This window comes from Cetorhinus maximus, chromosome 6 (genome assembly GCF_964194155.1).
Source record: "Cetorhinus maximus chromosome 6, sCetMax3.hap1.1, whole genome shotgun sequence".
NCBI classification, from domain to species: Eukaryota; Metazoa; Chordata; class Chondrichthyes; order Lamniformes; family Cetorhinidae; genus Cetorhinus; species Cetorhinus maximus.
Window position 1 is genome coordinate 141,732,015 of NC_135884.1, and position 26,784 is coordinate 141,758,798.

At 43.4% G+C, this 26,784-nt stretch overlaps 1 protein-coding gene across 1 annotated transcript in view; it reads right to left on the reverse strand.

The window, feature by feature from the left end:
- The window catches only part of dusp22a (dual specificity phosphatase 22a), a 131,579-nt gene extending 105,698 nt beyond the window's left edge, over window positions 1-25,881 (reverse strand). The window contains exons 1-2 of the mRNA XM_078544615.1: window positions 25,508-25,881; window positions 3,659-3,692 (exon numbers count right to left, since the gene is read on the reverse strand). Of these exons, the coding sequence (XP_078400741.1) occupies window positions 3,659-3,692; window positions 25,508-25,528 (55 nt within the window). The 5' untranslated portion in view covers window positions 25,529-25,881. The remainder of the gene's footprint in view (window positions 1-3,658; window positions 3,693-25,507) is intronic.
- Between the last annotated feature and the right edge of the window lie 903 nt (window positions 25,882-26,784).

Here is a 26,784-nt window from a genome sequence, read left to right on the forward strand (position 1 = left end):
TGGAAATCTCAAAAATAGAACAGAAAGTGCTGGAAATACACAGTGGACTGATGACCTTCAAAACAAAGATATAAGATGTGGGTGGGACCCTTTGTCAGAATGATTCTGATGAAGTGTCCCACCTAATCGGTGTCAGAGGACAATGGGGCCGCAGACAAGACTTCCTGTTACTCTTTGGATATTAGCAAAATATTCCAAAAATAAATCACAGCAAGGAGGAATTCCCATTCTCTTGAGCGTTTACACAGAAGGCCAATAGCATTGCTTGTTCTTGAGCTAACTGATTACAGAGCTCCATTTCACAATGGAAACAGCAAGAAATTCCCAGAGCCCAGGAGAACAGTGCTCGCATTTATCCACACAGTGACCCTGAACTTCAACCTCTGCGCACTTCATCTTCAATTCTCTGCTTCTGCCTCTTTCATAGCAGATGTAAAAGGAGTGATTTCCTTTTCCTCCATTTCTCCTCACTCCTCTCCTGAAGCTACTGACTGGGGTTCAGTTCTATGGGCATCAACCACCCTCTCCCAGGTGCCCAATATTTAATGATGGACCTATTTAACCATGGGAGCCATCTCGCCAGAGCCCACTCTTTCCTCACCTGACAATCCACGGGCGTGCGCTTTTCAACTGCTGTCAGATAGCAATCAGGAGCAGGAACCCTGGCTGTTCTTATTTTTCTCACCTTGTCTGGCCTGGAGGTTCTGAGGCCAGTGGCAAAACCCAAGCAACTTTGATAACTTTTTCTTCATTCAGAACATTGAAAAGAAAAAAATATCCCCAAACCTATTCCCTTGAGTGTAGACGATTAGAAGATGATCTAATAGAAATAGTTAAAACGATTAAAGGATTTAACAGGATAGAGAGAGAAAGAGAGAGAGACACACACACACATAAACTATTTCCTATGGTGGAGGAGTGCAGGAAAATTGGGTGTAATGTTAAAATCAGAGTTAGGCCATTAAGGGGTGATGTCTGGAAGCACTTCTTGACATAAGAGGTAATGGAAATCTGGAACTCTCTCCTCCAAAAGCCGTGAAAGCTGAGGGTCAATTGGAAATTTCAAAACTGAGTTTGATAGATTTTTGTTAGGTCAGGGTTTTAAGGGATTTGGAACCAAAGCAGGTAAATGGAACTGAGGTCAAAATTAGCCACGACCTAACTGAATGACAGCGCAGGCTTGAGGGGCTGAATGGCCTACTCCTGTTCCTATGAACGCACTTAACGGAGGGACAGCAAACAGAAAAGCAGCAAAGAAAGGTCAGGAACAAGTGAAAAGGGTCGAGCTCTGATTAACATCCTGTTGTTTAATGCTGACAGTTACACAATAACACTAAATATACACACAGGAAGTACTGAAAACTTCACAGAGCAAGTGGTGAACTTTCAAAGTGAAATATAGCTAAGGATGGTGCCTCTGCCATCTGCATACGCTGAGTTTTCTCCTCAAAACAATTACTATTTGTATTTGGAATTTTTTCTGAGATCTCCCACGGGAGGAAATAAATCCAGTAACCATTACACATCAATGAAATGTGGGAGGTGACAAGGGTTGATTCAGAACTGGATGTGGCCACCAAATATAAAATTGTTTGCAGTGAGCCCGAGTGCCAGGTTAATTTGGGGTACAGTAGCCTAGTGATTATGTTCCTGGACTAATGATCTTGGAGACAAGAGTTCAAATCCCACCATGGCAGCTGGGGAATTAAATTCAGTTAATTAATCAAACAAATCTTAAATTAAAAACTGAAGCATCAGCAAGCAATGAACCAAGGAGCTTCCTTCAGGCAGAGCATACATGAATGAATGAATGAAAATTAAAAAACTAGTATCAATAATGGCGACCATGAGCTACCAGATTGTTGTGAAAGCCTTTTTGGTTCACTGATGTCCTTTAGGGAAGGAAATCTGCTGTCCTTACCCGGTCTGGCCTACATGTGACTCCAGACCCACAGCAATGTGGTTGACCCTTAACTGCCCTGTGACATGGCACAGCAAACCCTTCAATGGAAATAGTGATGGGCCATAAATGCTAGTCTTGCACATATCCCATGGATGAATAAATTAATGAATACTGATGGCCATCTGTCATATGGAGCTAGAGCAGAATGTTCTACCAGACACCCTGCTTTAAGGGACAGAAGAGAAGATCTTGCTTTCTGAAGGTTTTCCTTCCCACTATTTTAATACATTCTTTTATGAATCGTAGAAAAGAGGCAGCACCGAGAGAGGCCATTCAGTCCATTGTGCCTGCACCAGCTCTTTGTAAGAGCTATCCCATCAGCCTCATTCCCCATTCCATCCTCGTAGTCCTGCAAAACTTTCCCCTTTAAGTGTTTATCCAATTGCCTTTTGAAAGTTATCACTGAATCTGATTTCACCATCCTTTCAGGTAGTGCATTCCAGATAATAAGAACTTGCTGCTTAAAAAAAAATGTCTTCACGTCACCTCTATTTTTTGAACCATTGACTTTTCTTTGAGGTTCCCCTTTACCAGTTCACCCATTATTCTACCATGTGAGGTGTGCGACTCACTCTAAATCCTACAGAGCCCAGCAGCCTCGTACCTTAGCACGTCTGTCAGTCTGTGCATCATACCTGACTATGGCGGCAGCTAAAATATGCAGCATTTCAAAGCTTATCATTATAAACAAAATTGCCTTTGGTCCATCACAGTCAGTTCCATCTTTATGGTTCAACTCAAGGCTCCACTCAAAGAGAACTGACAGGAATTGCAGGATTCAATGTTAATTGACAATATTGTCACAGATACTCCACTTCGTGTAAGGTAGCCACAATGACATCTTTCTGCTATGAAATGCATTACATTATATTTCTTTCTCATGTCATGCCCACCAGAGCCTTCTCCAGCCCTACTTCATCTCATTCTATCAGCATATCCTTCTATTGCTTTCTCCCTCATGTACTTACCTAGCTTCCCTTTAAATGATCCTAGTCTAGTCACCTGATCTACTCCATTCAGTGGAAAGTTCCACAATCTCAACCAGTCTCTCAGTAAAGAAATTTCTCCTTAATCCTTTATGGGATTTAATAGTGATAATTTTATTCAAGCAGTAACATTTCCAGCTGGCGCTGTTTGTACTCACACCAACAAATTTAGCAAGCATCCCCTCCAATACTCGATACTAATTATGAATGGGAATTAAACTTTGGAGGTTGAAACTGGCATTAATAACCAGCTTGTTCTTATTTCTCCTGGTTGATGAGTAAGTGACAGGTGAAGGGGGAGTTATCAGTCTAGCACTGTCACCGAGAGTTAGGGAAGCGGTTGAAAGAAAAGTCTTTACACAGCAGGCTGATGCAAAATGTGATGCTTTGCCACAGAGACTATTGCATCATTTAAGGAAAGAATGGGCAACTACTCAAAGCAGAGGAAGATACAAGGCTATTGGAAGAGAGCTATTAGTTTTGGATTAGTTTTCAGCAGGCTCAGGCATGATGGGCTGAATGGCCTCACTCTGTGCTGTAAGCATCTACAGTTCTATGACATGAAATTCCACTGTCTACTAATATAGGCACCGGCTATTGTATTTTAAAGCAGGTGATGGCTTTGTTCAAATGGTGGGCAGAAGAATGTCACGAGACATTAATGCAATTTCAATCCATAGCAATCTTGATAACAGGCTTATACACTCACCTCTAATATTTCCAAGATAGAGGCCATCTAAAACCTAGGAAGAGAAAAGGATTTCTTTATTAAATCAAGAATACATTTTCTAAATCCTCAACCCACAACTAACTGTGGGCTCAATGACACCTGAAAATGAATTTATCAGCAAGCTCGTCTTCTGCACGTACAGCAAGTGCGAGTCTATGAACAATAAGTTTGATGTACTATACGTGTGCCACTCAGCCTTACTCATCAGAACGTGTGACTAGCTTTGATTTCCAGTCTGCACTTTGTTAGTGAATCTCAAATGAGACAGTGCTCCTAGGTAAAAGATATCTGTGCCCTTTTGCCAGCCAGTGGCTCCTATGAAAGGAGCACTTACACGGGCATCAGATGAAGACAGGACCAGCAATTGAGCAGCAATTTCCTCCGCGGACGAGCAGACTGACAACACTCACCACCTGGGCTCACACGCAAAGGCTGATCACTTATTTAAGGGACCAGAGGGCTGCTGACAGCTGTAGGGCTGATGGCGTGTGTCTGAGAGGGGAACTTGGTGATGGTGTTGTTCCCATTTACCTGTTGCCCTTGCCCTCCTGGGCAGTGGTGGTCACAGGTTTGGAAGGTGCCATTAGAACAGCCCTGGCAAGCTGTTGTAGTGCATCCTGTGGATAGGACGCTCCGCAGCCACAGTGCACCGATGGTGGAGTAGTGGGTTTTTAATGAGGTGGATGGACTGTCGATCAGGCGGGCTGCTTTAACCTGGACAACACTGAACCCCTGGAGTTTTGTTGGTGTTGCACCCATCCAGGCAAGTGAAAAGACTCTGACAACCTTACTCAATTCATCATTTACATTTCTTTTAAGATCGAATGGTCAAGGCCTGTAATGCAAGACATAACCAACAAATATTGTCAAAGTGTAGGTGAGAAAAGCAAAAGGTTAGGGTAAGGTTAGGACATCAAAATTAAATTTAAAAACCTAGTACTTACAGGAGGAGGTGTTGACAAGGAAGAGTGTTGTGTTCTCTTAACCTCGGTGATAGCTACTACCATGCACAAGGCATTGACTACTCAAGATGGGGTCAGTAACCCTGTAATGTGAATTCTTTATTCAAGGGTGGTTCTGCATGCACACACAGGTCTTCACTGTACAGGTACCTTCTTCAGACTGCTAACGTGCAGAAGTCACATGGCATGTTACAACACATCCCTTACACTGCTGTGCATTAGAAACATAACCACACCTCTGAAAGATGTACCACAACAAAGAGGGGGCTAAGGTGTTTCACACAGGTGATCAAATGAGTCTTGACATTAAAACAGTGGAGATATTAGGAGGAGGCAACTTGGGAGGATACAACCCTTAGAAACAAACTTTTAAAGTATTGATTCCCAGTTGGTTTGCTTAAGGCCTTGCCCTGCGATGTCCTGACCAATGGCTGCACGTCGCTGAAAACTCACAGCCACGGGAGCTCTCAGCACTGACCCTACATCTGGATTTTAAGATTTTTCACATGCAGCCCACATACCTCAGATCTTTACTCAATAGTTACTGTGTTTGTGTCATTTGTAAAATTTCACAGAAGTAAGGTGTTTTGTGAATAGCTTGACATGTACAAGAACCAGGCACAGTTGGCTAAACTAACCCTTTCAGCATTAAATGCCTTTTGCACCTTTCAGGACAGAATCTCCAGTTCTCTCAGATAGCGTGTATAAGGTAATTGCACACTGCTAGAGCGTAAATAGGGGAAGGGAAGGAGGGTTGGTCCTGGCATCTGTGCTTATGTGTAAAGTACTGACTCCTGTAGGTGTCGTATGAAAGCAAGTCTCAGAATATCCCCTTCTGAAGGACTCCAGCATAGGAACATAGGAAATAGGAGCAATGGTGGGCCATTCAGCCCCTCAGGCTTGCTGCACCATTTTAACTAGATCATGCTTGATCTTCTACATCAACGCATTTTCCCACACTAAGCCAATATCCTTTAATGTCCTTAATATCTAGAAACCTATTGATCTCTGTCTTGAGCATACTCAATGCCTCCACAACCTTCAGAGGTACAGAATTCCAAAGATTTAACACCCTGAGCGAAGAAGTTCCTTATCATCTCAGCCCTAAATAGCCTACACCTTATTCTAAGACTGTGTTCTAGAGCCCCAGCCCGGGGGAAACATGCTTCCTGCATCTACCCTGTCGAGCTCTGTAAGAGTTTTGTTTGCTTCAATGAGATCTCCACTCATTACTCTAGAGAATACAGGCCCTGTCTCCTCAATCTTTCCTCATAGGAGACGATCGAGGACATGGGTTTTCAATCCGATGTTGGGAACCTGATACCTGGATCATTTCCACACCATGTCTGCGAATATACAACACCCCTGATTGGGCCTGGAGGGGAGAGCTGACCCTGGGCTGCAATGCTGAAAGGCAGACAGCAGCCATTACTGGGCTTGTCATTGCCTTGCAGATTGGAGCATGCAGGAGAGCAGCATCACAGCGCGCTATTTTCAAAGTACGCCTGCATCTGACCTCTCCCAACAGGCGTTTGAAAATCCAGCCCCAGGATCCATTTATTTGAAAACTGAACTTGCACAAGGAAGTGCTCTACAGACAAAGGACCCCCTGGAGCACATCTACCCACATTAGCACAGGGGTTTATAGCTTTCAATTATATTAAAATACATTGTGACCCATATTATTTTACAACCTGCCCCTTCTTTATCATTTACAAACATACAAACATGTGAATTAGGATCAGGGGTAGGCCATTCGGCCCTTCAAGCCTGCTCCACCATTCAATAAGATCATGACTGATCTAATTTCAACCACAACTCCACATTCCTGTCCACCCTCAATAACCTTTCACCTCCTTGCTTATCAAGAATCTATCTAGCTCTGCCTCAAAAATATTCAAAGACTCTGCTTCCACTGCCTTTTGAGGAAAAGAGTTCCAAAGACTCATGACCCTCTCAGAGAAAAAATTTCTCTTCATCTCTGTCCTAAATGGGTGACCCCTTATTTTTAAACAATGGGCTCTAGTACTAGATTCTCTCACAAAAGGAAACATCCCCTCCACATCGACCCTGTCAAGGCCCCTCAGGATTTTATATGTTTCAATCAAGTTGCCTCTTACTCTTCTAAACTCCAGTAGATACAAGCCTAGCTTATTCAACTTTTCCTCATAAGAGAACCCACCCATTCCAGGTATTAGTTTAGTAAACCTTCTCTGAACTTCTTCCAACATATTTACATCCTTCCTTAAATAAGGAGACCAATACTGCACACAAGTACTCCAGATGTGGTCTCACCAATACCCTGTAAAACTGAAACCTAAAATCTCCCTACTTTTGTATTCAATTCCCCTCGCAATAAGTGATAACATTCTATTAGCTTTCCTAATTACTTGAGCCTTTTGTGATTCATACACTAGGACACCTAGATCCCTCTGCGGCTCAGAGCTCTCAATCTCTCACCATTTAGATAATATGCTTCTTATTTTTCCTGCCAAAATGGACAATCTTTTTCCCACATTATATTCCATTTGCCAGGTATTTGACCACTCACTAAACCTAAGTGTATCCCTTTGCAGCCTCCTTGTGTCCTCTTTACAGCTTATTATGCTTCCCATCTTTATGTCATCAGCAAATTTAGCATCCATACCTTCTGTCCGTCCCTTCATTCAAATCATTTATATAATTTTTTTTAAAGTTGTGGCCCCAGCACTGATCCCTGTGGCACACCACTCATTCCATCTTGCCAACCAAAGAAAGACCCATTTATGCCTGCCTTCTGTTTCCTGTTAGCTAGCCAATCTTCTAGCCATGCCGATATCTTACCCCCTACACCATCAGCTTTTATTTTTCATGATAAGCTTTGATGTGGCACCTTATCAAATGCTTTCTGGAAATCTAAGTATAGTACATCCACTGGTTCCCCTTTATCCACAGCATATGTTACTTCTTCAAAGAACTCCGACAAATTAGTTAAACATGATTTCCCTTTCACAAAACCATGTTGACTCTGCCTGATTAACCTGAATTTTTCCAAGTGCCCTGCTTTAACATCTGTAATAATAGCTTCTAACATTTTCCCTATGACAGATGTTAAGCTAACTGGCTTGTAGTTTCCTGCTTTCTGTCTCCCTGTCCTTTTGAATAAGGGAGTTGCATTTGCTAGTTTCCATTATAACAGAACCTTCCCCGAATCTAGGGAATTTTGGAAAATTAAAACCAACGCATCAACTATCTCATTAGCTATTTCTTCTACGACCATAGGATGAAGTCCATCAAGATCAGGGGGTTTGTCAGCCCACAGCTCCAACAATTTTCTCAATGCCACTTCCCTGATGATTGTAATTTTTCTGAGCTCCTCCCTCCCTTCCATTTCCTGATTCACAGCTATTTCTGAGATATTATTTGTATCCTCTTTAATGAAGACTGATGCAAAATATCTGTTCAATTCATCTGCCATCCCCTTATTTTCCATTATAGCTCACTTTGTTAACTCTTTTCTTTTTTAAATATCTATAGAAACCCTCTTCTTTGTTAAATATCTATAGAAATCCTTACTCTGTCTTTATATTTCTAGCTAGCTTTCTCTCGTACTTTAATGTTTCCTTCCTTATCAATCTTTTGGTCATTCTTTGGCGTTTTTTATGTTCTGCCCAATCTTACAACATACGAACATATGGACATAAGAACAAGGAGCAGGATTAGGCCATTCAGCCTGCTCAGCCATGTATTAAGATCATGGCTAATCTGATAGTAACCTCAAATTTGCAACCCGCCTACATCACCTATCACATCATCTGACCTGCCACCCATCTTTGCACAATTAGGTGCTTTTTCTTTAAGTTTGACACTATCTTTTAACTTTTATAGGTAACCACGGATGGTGAGTCCTCCCCTTGGAATTTTTCTTTCTCGATGGAATGTATCTATTCTGTGTATTCTGCAATATCCGGTTAAATGTCTGCCACTGCATCTCTATTGACCTATCCCTTAACATAATTTGCCAGTTCACTTTAGCCAGCTCTGCTTTTGTGCCCTCATAATTGCCCTTATTTAAGTTTAACATACTAGTCTTGGACCCACTCTTCTCTCCCTCAAACTGAGTGAAAAATTCAATCATAGTATGATCGATGCTACCTAGGGGCACCTTCACTATGAGGTCATTAATTAATTCTATTTTGTTGCACAATATAAGGTCTACTGTAGCCTGCTCTTTGGTTGGCGCCAAAACATACTGATCTAAGAAACTATCCTGAAAACATTCTATAAATTCCTCATCTGGGCTACTTTTGCCCATCTGAATTTTCCGGTCTATATGTAAATTAAAATACCCCATGATTATCACCATACCATTCTGACAAGCTCCCATTATTTCTTTCTTTATACCTCGTACTACCATATGGTTACTGTTAGGGGGCCTGTACACCACAAATGACTTCTTGCATTTATTATTTCTCATCTCTACCCGAACCGCTTCTCCATCTTGGTTTCCTGAACTTAGGTCATCCCTCTCTACTACGAAAATGCCATCATTAATTAACAGAGCCATCCTTCCACCTTTTCCTAGCTTCCTGTCCTTCCTAAATGTCATCCACCCTTCAATTCTCAGATCCCAATCCATATCATCCTGCAGCCATGTCTCTGTAATGGCTATCAGATTGTACTTATTTATTTCTTTTTGCATTATCAGTTCATCTGTTTTGACTTAAATGCTACGTGCATTCAGGTACAGAGCCTTTTGTTTCATCCTTTTATTATTTTTGTAACCTCTAACTTTATTCTGCTGATTTACTCTTAGATTTGTATTCCTGTACTCTTTGCCCTTTCCTATCACTGTCTGTTTATCAATTCCCACATTAATACCTTTCTCTTTTGCCTTATCTCTACCCTTTGATTTACCACATCTTCCCAAATTTAATCCCTTGCCCCCACTATTTAGTTTAAAACCCTCTCTGTTTCCCTAGTTATGCAGCTCACTAGAACACCAGCACCAGCACAGTTCAGATGTAGGTTGTCCCAACAGCACAGCCCTCACTTTCCTCAGTACTTGTGCTTGTTCCCCACTTCTCCCACACCAGTCTTTGAGTCACACATTCATCTCTCTAATTTTATGTACCCTGTGCCAATTTGCATGTGGCGTAGGTAATAAATCAGAGATTATTACTTTTGAGGTTCTGCTTTGTAATTTACACCCTAGCTTCTCACACTCTCTATGCAGAACCTCTTTCCTAGTTCTACCGATGTAGTTGGTACCTACGTGGAGAACAACAACTGGATCCTCCCCTTTCCACTGCAAGTTCCTCTCCAGCCCTGAGCAGAGGTCCCGAACCCTGGCAGTGGGCAGACAACACAGCTGCCTGGACTCTCGTCCTTTGCTACAGAGGACAGTGTCAATCCCCATCACAGTGCTGTCCCCTACTACCAGCACATTCCTTTCTGCTCCCCTCACTTGAATGTCTTCCTATGACATGGTCAGTTTGCTCATCCAGCCTGCAGCCCCCACTCTCAGCCAAACAAACTGAGAGAACATCAAACCTATTGAACTATTGCAAAGGCTGGTGGACCTGCACACCTGCCCTTTGGGCCCCCTTATCTGGCTCACTTGCAGTCACACCCTCCTGTCCCTGACCACTGACTAAATCAGAAGAACATATCCTAATTTGTTTGTGGATGTGGTGCCAATCAAGCGGACTGTTTTGTCCTGGATGATGTCCAGCTTCTTCAGTGTTGTGGGAGCTGCACTCATCCAGGCAAGTGGGGAGTATTCCATCACACGCCTGACTTGTGCCTTGTAGATGGTGGACAGGCTTTGGGGAGTCAGGAGGTGAGTTACTCATCGCACGATTCCTAGCCTCTGACCTGCTCTTGTAGCCATAGTATTTATATGCCTGGTCCAGTTCAGTTTCTGGTCAATGGTAACCCCCAGGATGTTGATAGTGGGGGATTCAGTGATGGTAATGCCACTGAACGTCAAGGGGAGATGGTTGAATTCTCTCTTGTTGGAGATGGTCATTGCCTGACGCTTGTGTAGCGTAAATGTTACTTGCCACTTGTCAGCCCAAGCCAGGATATTGTCCAGGTCTTGCTGCATTTGGACATGGACTGCTTCAGTATCTGAGGAGTCGCAAATAGTGCTGGACATTGTACGATCATCAGTAAAAATCCTCACTTCTGACCTTATGATGGAAGGAAGGTCATTGATGAAGCAGCTGAAGATGGTTGGGCCGAGGACACTATCCTGAGGAACTCCTGCAGTGATGTCTTGGAGCTGAGATGACTGACCTCCAACAACCACAACAATCTTCCTTTATGTTAGGTATGACACTTGCTGTTTGTGTTATATATTAATGATTTGGACGTGAACGTGGGGGGCACGATTGGGAAATTTGCAGATGACATAAAGATTGGCCGAGTAGTGGATAGTGTAGAGGATAGCCATAATCTCCAAAACAATACAGATGGGTTGGTGGAGTGGGCGGTAAAGTGGCAGATGGATTTTAACATAGAGAAGTGTGAGCTCATACATTTAGGGAGGTCAAACAGTTACAGGAATTACACAATAAATGGGAATATACTAAGAGGTGTAGATGAAGTGAGAGATCTTGGCGTACAAGTACACAGGTCCCTGAAGGCAGCAGTTCAAGTAGATAAGGTTGTAAAGAAGGCATATGGAATGCTCTCCTTCATTAGTAGAGGTATAGAATATAAAAGTAAGGATAATGTAGGAATTGTATAAAACACTGGTGAGGCCACAACTGGAGTGTTGTGTGCAGTTCTGGTCACCACATTACAGGAAGGACGTAGTAGCAATGGAGAGAGTGCAGAGGAGGTTTACAAGAATGTTGCCAGGGTTAGAAAAGTGTAGCTACGAGGGGAGATTGGATAGGTTGGGGTTATTTTCCTCAAAACAAAGAAGGCTGAGAGGTCACTTGATTGAGGTGTACAAAATTATGAGGGGAATAGATAGAGTGGACAGGATAAAATTGTTTCCTTTGGTGGAGAATTCTAGAACCAGGGGACATAGATTCAAGATAAGTGGCAGAATGTGTAGGGGGGACATGAGGAAGAACTTTTTTACGCAGAGGGTAGTGGGTGTCTGGAATTCGCTGCCCAAGTTGGTGGTAGAGGCAGAAACTCTAAACTCTTTTAAAAAGTACCTGGATCTGCACCTTAAGTGCTGTAAGCTGCAGGGCTATGGGCTGGGTGTAAGAAGGTGGGATTAGAAAGGGCACCTGGGTGTCCTCGGGCTGGCATGGACAAGATGGGCCGAATGGCCTCCTTCTGTGCTGTAACCTTTCTATGGTTCTATGACTCCAACCAGTGGAGAATTTTCCCCTGATTCATACTGACTCCAGTTTTGCTAGGACTCCTTGATGCCACACTCGGACAAATGCTGCCTTGATGTCAAAGGCAGTCACTCTCACCTCACCTCGGGAGTTCAGCTCTTTCATCCATGCTTGACCAAGGCTGTAATGAGGTTAGGAGCTGAGTGGCCCTGGCGGAACCCAAACTGGGCATCAGTGAGCAGGTTATTGCTAAGCAAGTGCCGCTTTATAACACTGTTGATGACCCTTCCATTACTTTACTGATGATGGAGAGTAGGCTGATGGGGTGGGAATTGGCCGGGTTGGATTTGTCCTGCTTTTTGTGTACAGGACGTACCTGGGCAATTTTCTACATAGCCGGGTAGATGCCAGTGTTGTCGCTGTACCGGAACAGCTTGGCTAGGGGCGCGGCAATTTCTGGAGCACAGGTCTTCAGTACTATTGTCAGAATATTGTCAGGGCCCAAAACCTTTGCAGTATCCAGTGCCTTCAGCCATTTCTTGATATCATGTGGAATGAATTGAATTGGCTGAAGACCGGCATCTGTGATGCAGGGGACCCCCGGAGGAGGCCGAGATGGATCATCCACTCGGCACTTCTGGCTGAAGATTGTTTCAAATGCTTCAGGCTTATCTTTGGCACTGATGTGTTGGGCTCCTCCATCATTGAGGATGGGGATATTTGTGGAATGTCCTCCTCCAGTGAGTTGTTTCACAATTGGATGTGGCAGGACTGCAGAGCTTAGATCTGATCCATTGGTTGTGGGATCGCTTACCTCTGTCTATCACTTGCTGCTTATGCTGTTTGGCACGCAAGTAGTCCTGTGTTATGCCTTCACCAGGTTGACACTTCATTTTTAGGTATGCCTGGTGCTGCTCTTGGCATGCCCTTCTGCACTCCTCATTGAACCAGAGTTGATCCCCTAGCTTTATGGTAATAGTAGAGTGCGGGGCCATAATATGCTGGGCCATGAGGTTACAGATTGTGGTTGAATACAGTTCTGCTGCTGCTGATGGCCCACAGTGGATGCCCAGTCCTGAGCTGCTAGATCTGTTTGAAATCTATCCCATTTAGCACGGTGGTAGTGCCACACAACATGATGGAGAGTATCCTCAATGCGAAGGCAAGACTAAGTCTCCACAATGACTGTGCGGTGGTCACTCCTACCAATGCTGTCATGGACAGATGCATCTGTGGCAGGCAGATTGGTGAGGGTGAGGTCAAGTATGTTTTTCCCTCTTATTGGTTCCCTCACCCACCTGCCGCAGACCCAGTCTAACAGCTATGTCATTTAGGATTCGGCCAGCTCGGTCAGTAGTGGTGCTACCGAGCTACTCTTGGTGATAGACATTAAAGCCCCTCACCCAGAGTACACCCTTTCCACCCTCAACGCTTCCTCCCAAGTAATGTTCAACATGGAGGACGGTACATGGTAATCAGCAGGAGGTTTCCTTGCCCACGTTTAACCTGATGCCATGAGACTTCACGGGGTCCAGAGTCGATGTTGAGGACTCCGAGGGCAACTCCCTCCCAACTCTATAACACTGTGCCAGTGGGACAGGACATACCCGGAGTTGGTGATGCTGGAGTCTGGGATATTATCTGTAAGGTGTGATTCCGTGAGGATGACTATGTCAGGCTGTTGTTTGACTAGTCTGTGAGACACCTCTCCCAATTTTGGCACTAGCCCCCAGATGTTAGTAAGGAGGACTTTGCAGAGCTGCAATTGCTGTTGTCGTTTCCGGTGCCTAGGTTGATGCCAGGTGGTCCGTCCGGTTCCATTCCTTTTTGTGACTTTGTAGCAATTGTTACAACTGAGTGGCTTGCTAGGCCATTTCAGAGGGCATTTAAGAGTCAACCACATTGCTGTGGGCCAGACCAGGTAAGGACGACAGGTTTCCTTCCCTAAGGGGTATTAGTGAACCAGATGGGTTTTACAACAATTGACAATGGTTTCATGGTCATCATCAGGCTTTTAATTCCAGGTTTTTATTGAATTCAAATTCCACCATCTGCCACGGCGGAATTCAAACCCGGGCCCCCGAAGCAGACTCAGTCCCTGGGTCTCTGGATTACTAGTCCAGCGACAATACCACTGTGCCATCGCCTCCCTAATCCAGGTAACTTTCCCCCTCCCTTATGTTTCTCAGTGTCAAGCTTCCAGCTCAATGACTCGGACCCAAAGCTCCTCGAGCCAAAAGCACTTCCTGCAGACGTAATTGCCCTGGATCACAGTGGAGCCCCCACATACTGCAGCCTTGACAGATCACCTGTCCTGCCATCCTTAATGTTTTTTAACTAATTGCTTAATTATATTATTTAATTATGTATTTTCCCTTTTTTATATATATTATTAACCTTATCATCAGTTCGTATACTATTTTAAACCTTAGGACTGGATTGTACCTTCACCACTTAACCATATACCCAACAAACAGCTAGCTCCTTTCCCTGCAGCCGAGTAAGACCCAATTCCTACAGGGTGAAGAAGTTAGAAAAAGCAAAAGGAAAGGAACACCTCCTTCCTCTCCTCACTGAACTCCCTCACTCACCAAACTCCCAGGTATGAGCTCAGTTCACTCAGTGGTTTTCAAACCTGCTGTTTCAGGGTATGTGCAGGAAGGAGTAATGACTTTGGCTAAGATTTTCCAGTCTTGCTCATGGCAGGAACCGCCGCAGGTGGCACAGAAAATTTGATGACCCAGCAAAACGTCCATTGATTTTCAGCAGGAATTTCCATTCCCGCCAAGTATGTCCCTTTACACAAAAATTTACTATCACATGTGAGAACGGATGGGTTTTTAAAAATATTTTGGGGAATATTGTGTTATTCAGTAAAGAAGGCTGGGTGTCTATGTGTGTGTGAGAGAGTGAGAGATTAAATTAAGCTGGGCAAGAGATTGGTAGGAGTCAGGTTGTCTGGGGGATTTGTAACATGAAAAGGGATAGATGTGTTAAGCTTGAGGTAAAAGTATATAGGTTAGATCTAACATTTGCATTTTGAGATAAGTTGAGAGTTTGTTTGAATATCAAAGGGGAGTCAGAGGTAATAAGAAACATGTTTGCATCTTGCAGGAGTTCCATAGTGGAAGAGGATAAAGGTCATGTGGCGCACCTTTGTTGAAACTACAGCAGTTTGCCTTGCATAATCTTACTGGATTTCATAGTAGACATGAGGTAGTGTTGCCTGGAAGGTGTTTACTTGTGGGTTTGACTAAGTAGAGAGTTTTGGGGGGAATGTTTTGTAAGACTAACTTTAATTGTGTAACTTTAATCTTGTGTGCTTAGGTTTTCTTTGATTTTTGTTAATAAAACTTGTACTTTTAATTTTTAAAATTCCAAAAGTGTTACTGGACCTCTTACGACCGAGATCGGTACATCTTCTTCTCGTTTGCAGAATACAAAAGAAATGGTTATGGCCTGTAAGCCAAGTTTCCCTCTGGGATTTGGTTTGCGCAGCAATTAACATCGGCTGTGGTCACAACAGCTGAAATTATAAAATGTATGGTACAATAAATGAGTCCTTAACAAGCTATATTATCTGAATAAAGCTATTAAAATTTGATATTTCTATTATATTTATGTTGGTCAAAATGAGTTGTGGGAAATTTGGTGCAATTTTAAAATTAATTAATGATCAGTCCATTGGTAGTGCAGAACATGAAAACAGAGACATGTTGTTTAAACTTTTTGTCTTGCACTCATCAAGACAAATGCAAGAATGCCAAACTTCATTCAATCATAACAATCATACCAAGGAGAAAAGGGTGCTGATTGATTGGGAAGTCGACTCTGATTGGCCATGGAGAAAGCAGCAGGGAACTATAGGCTCACCAAGCTCCCAGGCAGTGCAAAAAAGGTGCAAGGCTTGAACATATTCCTTCTATTTGTAGAGAATGGATTCCTGCGTATGAATGTATGTCACTTCTAGCAAGCTTAAATGAGCTACATTATGAACTCGCCTCATTATCTTAAATTGGTTGTTAGAGGAGCTATTAGTACACTCAGGATTGTTCAGCAAGTGCCGGCCAATCATGGAATAACATCTAATAGTAAATGCCATGTGTGAATTTCAATGCTGGTGTGATTTCAGGTATGTAGGCCATATATCCCAGCAATTGGCTGATCGAATCAAACAGCATGTTCCTTTGGTTGTTCATAATAGGCAGAGTACAGACCGCACTCAACCAGCCCACGCTTGCAAAACCCAAAACAAAACATATCATTGTACTCCCACATTGCTATTAGATCTTGTAGATTTTTGCAGCAGTGTTTTGATACAACTCTGTTCCCTGGTTACCGATTCCATCTATCTCCCTAGCAAATGTCTGAGGCTGAACCAGACTATTCATAACCTTGGTGTCATATTTGACCCTGAAATGAGCTACGGATGACATAACAATGCTATCACTAACACTGCCTATTTCCAGCTTTGTAATAATGCTCGACTCTAATCTGCCTTACCTTCTGAAACCCTCATCCATACCTCTGTTACCTCTAGAATTGGCTATTTTAATGCACTCCTTGCTGGCCTCCTAAATGCTACTCACCTTAAACTCTGCTGCCTGTGATCTTGCTTGCACCATTCCCCTGTTACCTTTGTGCTCACTGACCTACATTGGCTCCTGGTTAAGCAACACCTCAATCTTGAAATTCCCATTCTTGTCTTCAAATCCTTCCATGGTCTTGCTATTACTAATGGAGTGCCACAGGGATCAGTGCTGGAGCCTCAACTATTTACAATATACATCAATGATTTGGATGACGCAACCAAATGTATGATAGCTAAATTTGCCGATGACAGCAAGGTAAGTAGGAAAGTAGGTTGTCAAGAGAAGGTAGAGAGTCTACAAAGGGATATAGACAGGTTAAGTGAGTTGGCAAAAATTTGGCAGATGGAGTACAATGTGGGAAAATGTGAACTTGTCGACTTTGGCAAGAAGATTAGGAAAGCAGTATAGTATTTAAATGGAGGGAAATTGCAGAACTCAGTGGTACAGAGGGATCAGGGTGTCCTGGTACATGAATCACAAAATGTTAGAATGCAGGCGCAGCAAGTGATTAGGAAGGTAAATGGAACGTTGGCATTTATTGTAAGGAGAATGGAATATAAAAGTAGTGAAGTTTTACTACAACTGTACAGGACCTTGGTGGGACCACATCTGGAATACAGTGTACAGTTTCAGTCTCCTTATTTGAAAAAAGTTACAATTGCATTAGAAGCCATTCAAAGGAGGTTCACTTGACTCATTTCTGGGATGAAGGGCTTATCTTATATTCAAGATTCCAGCCCCCACATAATTAACTCACCCCGCCTGCCACATTTCCCATTCCCGGAGTCATCATTAAATTCAGCCCTATGAGTGAACACTATCAGTGTTAAATATTCACTCATAACAGTAATCCTGGCTTTATTTTAGGTCTCAAAAATCTCCTCTTCTATAGGATTGTCTGGCAAGACCTGCATTCAGCTAATTTGCCCATCCTGGAGTAGAGTAACATAGCCCAATGTGTTTATATTGAAAACTGGAGTTGATGTTTACAGCCTAATCCTAGGCTGACATTAGGGCTTCTCGTCAATCCCCATGGAGTATTAGCTCTGAGGAGGAGCTATGAATAGAGCCTTGAAATCTGAAAAGAATGTTCTTTTGGTCTAGGCAAGACAATGGATAAGGGTGTGACTGAATCTGCCGGCTCAAGTCAATCAGGAAATGCAGTTCTAAGGTGAAACAGTAAGTGAGCATTCGCGTGTATGTGTGCGTGCATGACAGTGAGTATGCAACTGAGTGTGTCAAAGAGTGAGTAGTGAGCATGCATATGTGTCAAATAGTGAACGAGCATCCCTAGATGAAAGATGAGGACTGGTAGCTCATTATATGAGTGCATTGGTGCTTAATCATTCTCACTCCGCCAGCTTAATAGTAAAGGAGATTTTCAGACCATTTCATTAAAGACTGACTCCAATCCATGCCAATTCTAAATGTGAAGTAAATAGTTTCTTACTAAATGTCAAATTTCCCTGCTTTATTTCCACACTTACATTGCTACCACCTATAATATATTAAACATCTTACATCTGCACCCACTTCCTTTTACAAATCCTTACATCCTGTTGCAAGGCTAGCGTGGACTCGATGGGCCAAACAGCCTCCTTCTGTGCCATAATGACTTTATCACTCTGTTGCAATGTTTTCCCTCCCTTTTATGTCAACTCTCTCCCATGTCCACATTTATAACGAAAACTGTAACTGCCATTACTGTAATTACAGTGGTAGCACTGTAGCACCTTAGTTTGTGTCCGCCAACCCGTGTGTTCTAAATACCCCTTCTCTGCATCCCAAACTGTCACAAGTTTTCCTACTTAACCATAAATGATAATATAAAACCAAAATATTGTTTCAAAATAAGGGCTTTAAATAGGGATTAAATTCCATGTGCACAACCTAGTCCACTTATCCCCTTGCCTTCTAACCTTGCTTCATCTGAAGACTACAAGGTGTAGCTCACTGTGCACTTTTATAAGCTGCAACTACAATGCCATGGTACAGAAGGTAGAAGTCTTGTATCTAGCACAGAAGGACACAGCCCTTGGATTTCTGGACTCAGGACTTTTATTTAAGTCCACAGGTATTACATGGGGTAGTTTTGTAAACTTCAGGTATGACCCTCTAATTTTATGACTGGAACTGAATAACAAAGGAATTTAAAAATGAGACAACCGCCCACAGAGTGGAAATGAGGGAGGGATGGTCTAACTGTCCACACCACCTTCCACTCTCCAAACTCTACTTCCCAAGCTTTTGGTCATCTGTTCTAATATCTCCTTTTATTGCTCAGTATCCAATGTTGTTTAATAACTCTTTGAAACATGGGATGTTTAACTATGTTAAAAATGCTATATAAATGCACATTGTTGTTGTACTCTATAACATCTGTGGCCCCGACCTGACAGCTTCATAATCAATAAGGTGCACAACACGTCATGTTCCACATCACAGGCCCATGCCAACAACCTAGCAGATGTCAAACTACCACTCCTTCAGGAAATCAGCAGCTTGAGCTGAATTTAGACCATATATTTACTCACACAGCATGCTATATTCTGCAGCAACTTGCAATACATCATTAGCTCCCAGCATGATAGCTTAAGCACAGACTGGGAGAGGTTTGTAATGATGCTGAATGCAATCCATATTTTCCAACACTGCACAAGAATATCAAATATCAGCCTATCCCAATACTCTCCTGGTCATTCTCCCAACTACCACCCTCCATAAACTTGAGCTGATCCAAATCTTTGCTGCCTGTACCCTAATTCATACCAAGTCCTGTTCACCCATCATCCTTGTGAATCTTGTTCCAGTAATGCCTTGATTTTAAAACTCTCATCCCTGCTTTCAAATCCCTCCATAACCTCATCAACAGCCCCTCCCCCACCATCTTTGTAACCTCCTCTAACCCTCTCTGCGCTTTTCTAACTCTGGCCTCTTGGGCATCCCCAATTTTAATTGCACTGATGGCTGTGCCTTCAGTCGTCTAGACCGCCAACTCTGAAATTCCCACCCTAAACCTCTCTACCCCTCTAGCTCTCTCTCTCCTATATTAAGTCACACCTTAACCCTTGACCTCTTTGATCAAGCTCTTGGTCATCTGACGTAATGTCTCTTTATGTGTTGTCAAATTCCGTCTGATTACGCTCCTGTGAAGTACTTGGGAACATTTTACTAGGTTAAAGGCGCTATATAAATGCAAGCTGGTGTTAATACCATTTTTTGCTGAGTTTGCTGATCGCAGTCGGAGCAGTAACTACAATTAGTCTCTGCTCTCCTGGTCAGGGGCACGAGCTGTAGGGTTGCCAATCCTGATTGCCCTACAGCAGTCCATGTTACTAAGTGACTCTGTGGTGCCAACTGGTGATGGAATTGCACACAGCTGTGTCCCTGAGCAGAGTCTAAAAGCACCTGTGGTTTAGGTTAATGCATGATGAATGGTCATGCCTGCGAAGTACCACAGAGATGCTGCTACCAACAGCAATGCATTCCAGTGAGCAGTGCACCTTTGAGGCATCGAGGGGAAAAGTATCACTTCTGCTCTGCAGGAGCCAGATATGCACCTTCTAGAACATGCATGGCAGTCTGGACACAAATTGACCTTTTAAAAGAAATGCATTAAGCTTGCCAAACTATCTCAGGCAAGCAGTTGCCAAGAAAGGAGAATCTGTTTGCAATTAGTTTTTATTCATAGCAACATTATAAAAAAAACCCTGATGGATTTTGATCATTATAAATCCTCTGAGTTTTATTCCATTGTTGCATATTCCTATGTGCAAGGAGTGCAACCAACCACACTGAGAGCAAGTAGCATAGTTAGTATCAGGTGAAACCTACAAGGTTTAAACTAGGGTACCAGGTCTCTATTTTAATGGAACTGATTTGAAAAGTGAGCTGCCTACCCAGTTTACAAGTTAACAAAAGTTTCTTACTTGCTGCGTGTTGGTTTGGCCTGTTAAACAAGGATTGTCTGGTCCCTGCTACAAATGACAAGATCTATATCTGCCTTGGCTCAGCTGGTAAGGCAAGAAAGAAGTTGTGTTTAGAAAGCACCTTTCGCAACCTCAGACTGTCCCAAAGTGCTTTACAGCAAAAGAAGTGCTTTTGAAATGTAGTCACTGTTGTAACATGGAACTTTTGCCTCAACTTAGAAATTGAGTGCAAGTCCACGCCAGAGACTTGAGTGCATAATCTAGACCAACACTCCAGTTTAGTACTGAGGGAGCACTGTGCTATCAGAAGTGGCAGCTTTCATATGAGACATTAAACCGATGTCTTGTCAGTACTCCCCAGTAACCCCTAAGTGAAGTACATTTTTAATTGGCTTTATATCCTTACAGTGGAGAGCGGCCAAAACTGCAGAGTTCTTCAACTGCAATCTTATTATGGACTTGTACAAATTCAACATAACATCACTGCCTTTGTGCTACTAGTCTAGGCACAAAATCAAGGATTTTATTTGTCTTTCTACAATGTTGTCCAATTGCCTTGCCAATTTTAATGGTATATGAATCTGCACATTCTGCTCCTCTATTCCACTTAAGCTTTTACCATTAGCTTTATTTCTTCTGCTTATTTTTACTTCCAAAATGTATTACTTCACATTTTCTGCATTGAACTGTATCTGCCCCTTTTCTGCCCATCATCCTGAAGTATGTCATAATCCTCATATTGAATTATTATACAATGGGGTTCTCAGGCAATCAGAATTTTCTTGACACAGTCTCATAATTGAAGGGTGAGGTTACTGCTGTTTTTGGAATCAGGTATAGGACTCACAATCCTTTTCATGCGAAAATATTGCTGCAGCACACTGACTGAACAGCAAGGGTAACTTTTGCCATATCCATGAGCCAGGAAGTCTTGTAGGCTGGCCATCACAAAAGCTGGGACACACTATCCACAATATCTCCAAATGGTCAGGAAACCTTGGTCCAATTTCTCAATTTGGACTACTAACAGGTGAGGACCCCTTCTGACAGCATGGGTTTGCAAAGTTACCCCCCATCCCCTCAACCCCCACCCAATCCATTCTTTATTCAGAAATAATGAAAGTTAAATGATTTTTTTATTCATTTATGGAACATTGGCAAAGCTGGCAATGCCAGCATTTATTGCCCATTTCTAATTTCCTTAAGAAAATGATGGTGAGCTACTTGCTTGAATTGCTGCAGTTAGTGTGGCGAAGGTACTCCCAAGGTGCTGTTAGGTAGGGAAATCACTGCATTTTGACCCAGCAACAGTGAAAGAATAATGATATATTTCCAAATCAGAATGGTGTGTGACTTAGAGGGAAGCTTGCAGATGATGGTGTTCATATACTCCTGCTGCCCTTGTCCATCTAGATATTAAAGGGCACAAATTTAGGAGGTGCTGTCAAGGAAGCCTTGACTCAGTGTATCTTGTAGATGGAATACTCTACTGCCGGTGGTGAAGAGAACAAAATGTTTAATGCCAATCAAGCAGGCTACTTTGTCTTTGATGGTGTTGAACATCTTGAGTGTTATTGGAGCCTCGTTCATCCAAGCAAGTGGAAAGTATTTCTTCACACTCCTGATTTGTGACTTGTAGATGATGGAAAGGGTTTTGGAAGAACATGCAAACATACAAATTAGGAGCAGCAGTAGGTCAATCAGCCCCATGCCTGCTCCGCTGACCTGATTGTGGCCTTAGCTCCACGTTCATGCCTACTCCCAATAACCTTTGACTCCCTTTTTAGTCAAGAATCTATCTACCTCTGCCTTAAAAATATTCAATGATCCTGTCTCTTCAGCTCTCTGGGGAGGAGAGTTCCCCAGGCTCACAACCCTCTGAGGGGAAATTTCTTCTCATCTCTGTCTTAAATGGAAAACCCCCTATTTTTAAACTGTGTCCCTTAGTTCTTGTCTCTCCCACAAGGGGAAACATCCTTTCAGCATCCACCCTGTCAAGTCCCCTGAGGATCTTATATGTTTCAATAAGATCACCTCTTATTCTTCTAAACTCCAAGGAATACAGGCCCAGCTTGTCCAACCTTTCCTCATAAGATATCCGCCCCCACCACCACCATCTCAGGAATCAGTTGAATGAACCTTCTCTGAACTGCTATCAACACATTTATATCCTTTCCTAAATAATGAGACCAAATCTGTACACAGTACTCCAGATGTGGTCTCACCAATGCCCTGTGCAACTGGAGCAAAACATCTCTGCTTTTATATTCCATCCCTCTTGCAATAAATGACAACATCCTATTTGCCTTCCTAATGACTTGCTGTGCCTGCATATCAACTTTTTGCGATTCCTGTACCAGGACACCCAGATCCCTCTGTATCTCAGAGTTCCGCAATCTCTCTCCATTTAAATAATTTGCTACTTTTCTATCCTTCCTGCCAAAGTGGGGAAGTACACATTTTCCCACACTATACTCCGCCTGCCAATTTTTTGCCTAGTCACCTAACTTATCCACATCCCTTTGCAGATTACTTACATCCTCCTCATAACTTACTTTCCTACCTGCCTTTGTGTCATCTGCATTTTTTTTTTTAATTTTCACGGGATGTGGGCATCACTGGCAAGGCCAACATTTGTTGCCCATTCCTAAATGCTCTCGAACTCAGTAACTTGCTAGGCCACTTCAGAGGGCAGTTAAGAGTTAACCACATTCCTGTGAATTTGGAATCACATGCAGTCGGGTTGGGTAAAGCATTGCATATTTCCTTCTCTAATGGGCATTAATGAACCAGATGAGCTTTTACAAAAATCAATGATAACTTCATGGTGACAATTACTGAGACTAGCTTTCAATTGCAAATTTTATTAATTGAATTGAAATTAATATCAATTTAATTAATTGAAATTCCAACAACTGCCATGGTGAGTATTAGCCTGGGCATCCAGACTTACTAGTCCAGTGACATTACCATTGACCCACCATCTCCTTTCACCACAACCATACATTCAGTCCCTTCATTAAAGTCATTGATATAAATTGTAAATAGCTGAGTCCCCAGCACTGATCCCTGTGGCATACCACTTGTCATATTTTGCCAACCTGAAAATGACCCATTTATTTCCTGTTAGCTAACCAACTCTCTATCCATTCTAATATGTTACCCCCGCCCCCCCCACCCCACCCCCCAAACACCATGAGCTTTTATTTTGTGTAGTAACATTTGATATTATAATGACGGCCTGTTCAAGTCTTTCAAAAGCAAAGGGTGCTATTATTGCATTCACTTAAAGTATCTTATTGCCCGGGCGCATGGAAACATCTTTAAACAGACCCAGCTCCCAGAATAGCCTGTCCTGAACACTACTGAACAACTGCCAAGCTGCCTATTGATGACCACATTGCAGTGTTGGTGCATTAACTTTCAAATATATTTACAAAAGAAATTTTAGCAGCACACTTGAACAACAATATAACTACATTGGTGTTCACATTGTTTGTACATGATTAGAATCAAAGAAAGTTTATGGCACAGAAAGAGGCCAATTGGCCCATCCTGTCTGAAAAACCCAGCTTAATCCCACTTACCAGCATTTGGTCCGCAGCCCTGAAAGGTGCCTATCCAGACACCTTTTGAATGAGTTGAGGGTTTCTGCCCCTCCTACCGCTTCAGGCAGCGAGTTTCAGACCCCCACAACCCTCTGGGTGAATTTTTTTTTTCCTCATCTTCCCCCCCCCCCAAGTCTCTGGACCACTCACTTTAAACTATGCTGCCTAGTCACTGACCTCTCTGCTGAAGTAAATAGGCTCTTCCTATCCCCTCTATCCAGGCACCTCACAATTTTGTCCATCTCCATCAAATCTCCCCTCAGTCCGCTCTGTTCCAAGGGGAACAATCCTTTGATTAAGAGGCCATTCCGCCCAGAAACAAACTCTTTGTCCCAAATCACTTCAGCGCAGCTTCGTCAGATTAACCTAACCTGCATGACCCCACCATTCCACGCTGCGATCATACTTCGCCTGAGAGGCTTTAAGCATCAACCACGTAAAACATTTACGGGCAACTCATTAACAAATCTGATGAAGTGGCTGCCCCTTTTAAGACTGGCAGCCCTGCATATTTTTAGGATCATTTTTAAGGCAAAAGATGTCAGAAAGGTGCAGCAGAAATCTGTAAAGGGGTAAATAAAAGGGCTGGGGGGTGGGTGGGATTTAAACCCAGAGAATGCGTGCTGTAGAGCAAAACCAGGCTACTAACTGATTGCTAACTGTCTGAATGTCCCTGTTGTGGAAAAGGAGGGCTCATGTTTTAAGTGACGACCTTGGTTGGCGCTGACGAAAGATGCAGTTTAAACTCATGCACAAAATCGATATAAAGAGTTCAGCCAAAGTCTGGGCTTGTCAGTCCGTCCAGCACTGGACCTTAACGTGCGTCTCCTAAATAAATCAATGCTCTCGGACGTATAGCGTTTTGTTTTTGGTGGTTGACACAACAACCCATTGCAGACAGAGCAAATCTCAGTTTGACAACATCTCTTACTTTCCTTTTCGACTGCTGGGACATCTTGGTGGGGATGGGGGTGGGGGGGGTGGGGGGGGAGAGGGTCTCGATTTCAAAGGTAAACAAAAACTCCTGAGTTTAAAGGTAAGTTTGCAGCACCGTCTATCTAACCCCCTCCCTCCCCCACCAAAAACAAAACGCAGATGGGAGCCGAGAGGCTGGTGATCAGAAACTGCTGTCAAACACAGCTTTGAGGGTTCTGCTGAACTCTTGCGAGGGCTCCCTTCAGCGTCTTGTTGCCTGGGGGGGGCGGGGGATGACACCAGAGGCACGTAACGAGACAGCCGGTTCCTTTCGGACCAAATGCCCTGCTGTTTCAGAGTGTCAGCTCTGCTATCGTTGCATTGCTGGCAAGTGCCACTCGCTGCCGCCATGCAAAAGCCAACGCTGCAATTTCGCCAAGGGTTCGCCAATCGATTAAACTTCCCTCCCTTCCACCCCAACCCCAACGCAGCAATCCGCAGAGAGCTCCCTCTGTCAACACAGGCTTGAACCCACATACCTTACTCATACCAGTGCCCATGGCTGTCAGGCAGGGTCAGATCGCAGACGACCTGTCAGAGGGAAAGAAGATTAAGGGCAACGACTTGTCCCACCGATTTAGAGGCAGAGGAATCCGGGAGCCTGGGTCCGCGAGAGTGGGAGAAACTGTTTTCGTTCCTAAAAGGCGCTGGCGGCCAGAGCCCAGGGGAAACTCGTTTTGCAACGTGCAATGTCACCCCGCTTCTAGCTGCACATGAAATCCTGTCTCGCTTCCGCACTCCCTGGAAAACACATTAAACCCCAGTGACATCACCACTAGGTGTCTCCAACTTTAATTAAAGGGACATGTTCTTCACACCCCTTCGTGCCATTCAATCACTCCTGCTTTTCATCCCACCACCCTCCCCCTTCCTAGCTCTTCCCTTCCCCCCTCCCTTTCTCTTTTTGCCACCCCCTTCCCCTGCCTCTGTGCCTTGTTAAAATCTGTTACATCTCCAACTTTTGCTAGTTCTGGCGAAAGGTCATCGCCCTAAAACTTTTGAGTTCTCTCTCTCCAGAGATGCTGCCTGACTTGCCGAGTATTTCCAGCATTTTCTCCTTTTTTTTTATATTAATTTCCGATTTCCAGCAACTGCAGCATTTTGCTTTGGCTGGTGGGAAATGTGTTTGGCAAACTGTGTCCACGTGGTTTGCAAACACTTGACAGGCGCAACCTGATTGGTGGTGTGGTTGTGATGAATACAATTCCTGATCCTTGTCACACATGCTCAAGGGCAGTTAGGAATGGGCAATAAATGCTGGCCTAGCCGGCGACACCCACATCCCGTATCTGTTTGCCACAGATTCTGGGGTGGTAGGTTAACTTTGGGGGTGTTGGGGAGATATGAGGAGCTTTTTTTTTAATGCAGAGAGTGTTAACCACCTGGAACTCGCTGCCTACGAGGGTGGTGGATGTGGAGAGGATCAATGATTTCAGCAGGAAATTAGATGGACACTTGAGGCAAACAAATTTACAGGGCTAGGGGGATAGAGTGGGGGAAAGGGATTGACTGGATTGCTCTACAGAGAGCTGGCATGGACTTGATGGGCCAAATGGTCCCCTTCTGTGCCGTTTTTGAGTCTGCTTATATAGCACCTTCACAATCTTTACAGTGCAGAAGGAGGCCATTCGGCCCATCGAGTCTGCACTGACTTGCTGAAAGAGTATTCTATCTAATCCCACTCCCTGATGTACTGCAGCTGAAGGATGTGGGAATTCCTGGATGCCAGTGTGATCGAGGGCAAACACATCTGCAG